This window comes from Apaloderma vittatum, unplaced genomic scaffold, assembly GCF_000703405.1.
Source record: "Apaloderma vittatum isolate BGI_N311 unplaced genomic scaffold, ASM70340v1 scaffold35844, whole genome shotgun sequence".
Taxonomy (NCBI): Eukaryota; Metazoa; Chordata; class Aves; order Trogoniformes; family Trogonidae; genus Apaloderma; species Apaloderma vittatum.
Genome location: NW_009712721.1, coordinates 1,967 through 5,483, shown reverse-complemented (window position 1 = coordinate 5,483; position 3,517 = coordinate 1,967). Strand labels below are relative to the sequence as shown.

The 3,517-nt window shown below is 50.7% G+C and overlaps 1 protein-coding gene across 1 annotated transcript; it reads left to right on the top strand.

Annotated features, from left to right (window-relative positions):
• Positions 1-722: 722 nt before the first annotated feature.
• Positions 723-3,164, top strand: LSM4 (LSM4 homolog, U6 small nuclear RNA associated (S. cerevisiae); the record flags this gene model as incomplete). The annotated part of the gene is made up of 2 exons (XM_009868099.1): positions 723-906; positions 3,076-3,164. Coding segments are annotated over 2 exons (273 nt in total), but the record flags the coding sequence as incomplete, so codon positions are not given.
• Between the last annotated feature and the right edge of the window lie 353 nt (positions 3,165-3,517).

The following is a 3,517-nucleotide window of genomic DNA, read 5'->3' as shown; positions in this document are numbered from 1 at the left end:
ATTCCTCCTCTTCCCGCAGGCACCCTCGGTATGCGAAACCCTCGTAGGTCACGTCCTAGAAAAGCCCCAAAACTGCATTAAAACAACGTACAGAGACAGCTGCTGCATAACTGGGCACCTGGAGACTATTTTTTTTTTTTTAATTTATTTAAGATACATAGAATTTCTAAGCTCCTTGTTTTCCACAGCTGCCGTTACCGTGCTCGGGTGACGCACGCCACGCAGCCGGGCCGGCTCCCTCCACGCCCCGGAGGAGCGAAGGAGCAAGGTGACTCCCAGCTGAGGCTGCTGGAGGAGAAACCCGGCCCTGCCTCCTCCGTCTGTGCCGCAGCTGCGTTTTTTGGTTTTTTTGCCAGAGCTGGTCGTTCGTAGCCATTGTTTGTAACTCGCCGCCCTCGCCCCGCTTTCGATTCCCTTCTTGGAGGAGAAGGGAAGGTGCTTGTTCCCTCAGCCTCTTCTTCCTTTATTTTTGTGTTAGAGCAGCTGTGGAACAAATCGAAACAGTGGCTGAGTGCCCTGCCCCCCCTCGGGTTTTAAGGTTAGGTGTTTTAGAGAAAAAAAAGACACTTTTTTTTGGCAGCTGGTTACAGATGAACCTTCCAGAAAAGGTTGGCAGAGCTGTCACGCTCTCCAGAAGTGATGGAAACATTCCAGTGCCCCTCACAGTGATACAAAAGCACCGGATTTCTTTTTTTGTAGCCTAACGCGTTGCTCCCCAATAGGATGGAGACAAGTTCTGGAGGATGCCGGAGTGCTACATTCGGGGCAGCACGATTAAATACCTGCGGATCCCCGACGAAATCATTGACATGGTGAAAGAAGAGGTGGTGTCCAAGGGCAGAGGCCGCGGCGGGATGCAACAGCAGAAGCAACAGAAGGGCCGCGGTGTCGGAGGTGCTGGGCGAGGTAACGATCCTGTTGGGTTTTCTGCTCGGAGCAGGGCCCCTGCTTTGCCGTTTCACCTCTCGCGCAAGGGCTGGCTCTCGCCTCTCGGCTTTAGACCTGGGATTGCGTGTCGGCGAGAAGCTGGAGCCGCTCCTGGGCGAGATCGAGGCGAGCAAATGTGCTGCCTCGCTGGTAAAGGCAGCCTCTGCCAAAGAATAGAAAGGAATCGTGCCAGGGATGTGCCTTCCTTGTTCCTGGGGTTGGGCAGGAGCTTAAGAGAGTCTGAGCTTGGCTGTTTCTACCCCTCCTGGCTAGTTGGGGAGCGTGGCCCTACGAAGGCAGTGTCTTAGCAAGTCTGGGAGGGAAACAAGTGGCTATTCTGTTTGAAAATATTGGCCTCTGAGCGTGGTAGTGATAGAAAAACATCATCTTTTCTCCCATTATAATGGGACTTCTGATCTCCTGATTCGTTGATTCATTTATTTTTGGGAAAAAAAAATAAAAATCCATGGGTTTGTATTCCTCCTGCTCAATAAGAATAATTCGTGTCCCTGATAAAAAGGAGAGGTTGCCCCTTACAAAGAAAGATCATCAACTCTTCCTTCCCTGCCCCACTTCGCAAGGTTCGATGAGCTCAGAGCACTTCAGCTTGGGGATGTATTTGCTCTTTTCTCCCTCAAATTGTCTCTGAAGCCCAAGAGCCATTTCTCTCCTTCCCTTCTCACCCCTCCTCCTGTGTCTTGGCGATTTGCTTTGCGGTCACCTCGCTTGGCCCCGGGGTTCCTCTCACTACAGCCTTAGCCTGGAGTAGGATCTTAAAATCCTGAGCGCCCTCACTTGCTGCAGCAAAATTGAGCTCAGCCCAGGGAAATATTCAGATTTTAAAAGGAGCCCCGGGGACTGAGACAGCGGCGACGGGCAAAGTCTCCCTGCGGAGTGCCCTTAACGAGCTGCCGCCCTCGTTTTGACTATGCGAGGAATCCTGGCGGGACGGCTGGGATCTACCTGGGGCCATCACGCTGGGACGCGCGGCGTGTGGCGTCTCCTCCTGTGGAGGAGAAAAGAAAACACAACAAAACAACCAACAAACTGTGATTTCTGCTGCCCGTGCTACCTCCTGGAAGCTCCGAGCATGCAAAAGTGACCTTTACAAATCTGAAGGCGCCTTTATTTTCTTCTCCTTCCCTTCTCAGTGTCCAAAGCGCTTGGCAAAACAGCTTTTTTGGATACGGTTATTTGGACAAACACGTTAGCTGAAATATTTTCTCTGTGCTGTGGAAATATCCACCTTGTGGGGAGCAGGGCCGAGCTCTGTTTGAGGTGGAGTTCCCTGCTGGTTTGATGTGCAGCTTAAATTCGCTGATGGAATATTTTAAAGGGAAGCTTCAGCATTTGCTAATTAGCTAAAAGGTTTGGCTCTTGTTACCGAGACACGAAGGGAGGAGGGGGGAGAAGAAGAAGAAGAAGGAGAAGAAAAAAAAAAACAAGGCAGGACAATTTTGTTGAGAGGCCAGCAGGCAGAAGTAAAGCTATAATTGTGCACACAGTTGAAAGGATTATTGTTTCTGACACTGGTAATCCTTCGTCTTTTACTTCTCCACTTGCCAAACTCAGAAGTGCGGCAGCCTTTGCTTCGCTGGGAGCAGCCGGAGCCCTGCGAGCATCCCAGGGAGGAAATTCTTTTTATTATTTTTTTTTTTTTTCTTTGGCCTCTAGTTTAGGCACGTCTCCACGATGAAGCAACCAGAGCAGAAGGCTCTCGAGAAGCTCTTCTGCCTCGTGCCCGCACTTTGGGTTCTGCCTTTTGTGCGGAGGTGCCTGGAGGGGTAGATCCGCTGTCCCTTTATCACTTGGTTTCCCAGGATAAAAATTACTGCCTAGAATTGCTTTCTGTTTGGGGGGTGAATCTGAGCCGAATTTAAAACCTGGTATCACTTCCTTGGTTCCATCTTTTCAGAAGTTAACTTCAGTTTAGGCCGATGCAGCTCACGAGGGGTTGGCACACAGGGGACGTGTCGCCGAACTTGCTGGCAAAGGGGCCTGGATCTGACGAGGGAGAAATGGAAAAGTCCGTTTCTGCTCCCAAGACTAGAAAACGGGCCTGTGTTTGGGTAAAAACGTAAATAACCGTGGAGCCACTGGACGACAGCGATGCCATGACACGCCGTGCTTTTTCTTTCTGCCCCATAGGTGTGTTTGGCGGCCGTGGCCGAGGTATACCAGGCAGCGGAAGAGGCCAGCAGGAAAAAAAGCCGGGCAGACAATCGGCGAAGCAGTGAGAGGCCGCCTGCGCCCTGGCCGAGGACAGCGCCGCGATGGCGTTGGTTTTTTATCACCTCAGGATTGCCGACGTGTTCAAAAGCAGTTCCCTTTCTCCTCTTCTGTCAGTTCATCAGTGCCCGAATCGTGTCGTTTGGAAGCCCCTCGCCGTGTAATCTGGTAAAGTGGAGCGATTCGCTCCTTGCAGTCAGCAAGTCTTGGGAAAGATTTAAAAAAGAAAAGAAAAAATTAATCATTCGTGGTCAAGGACCTAAGTTCTGCCTTCTCCTGAGAGTGGAAGCACTATTTAATTTTTCAGGCTCATCAGGTTTAATTTAAAAGATTAATCTGTACAGAGGTCTAAGAACGAAGG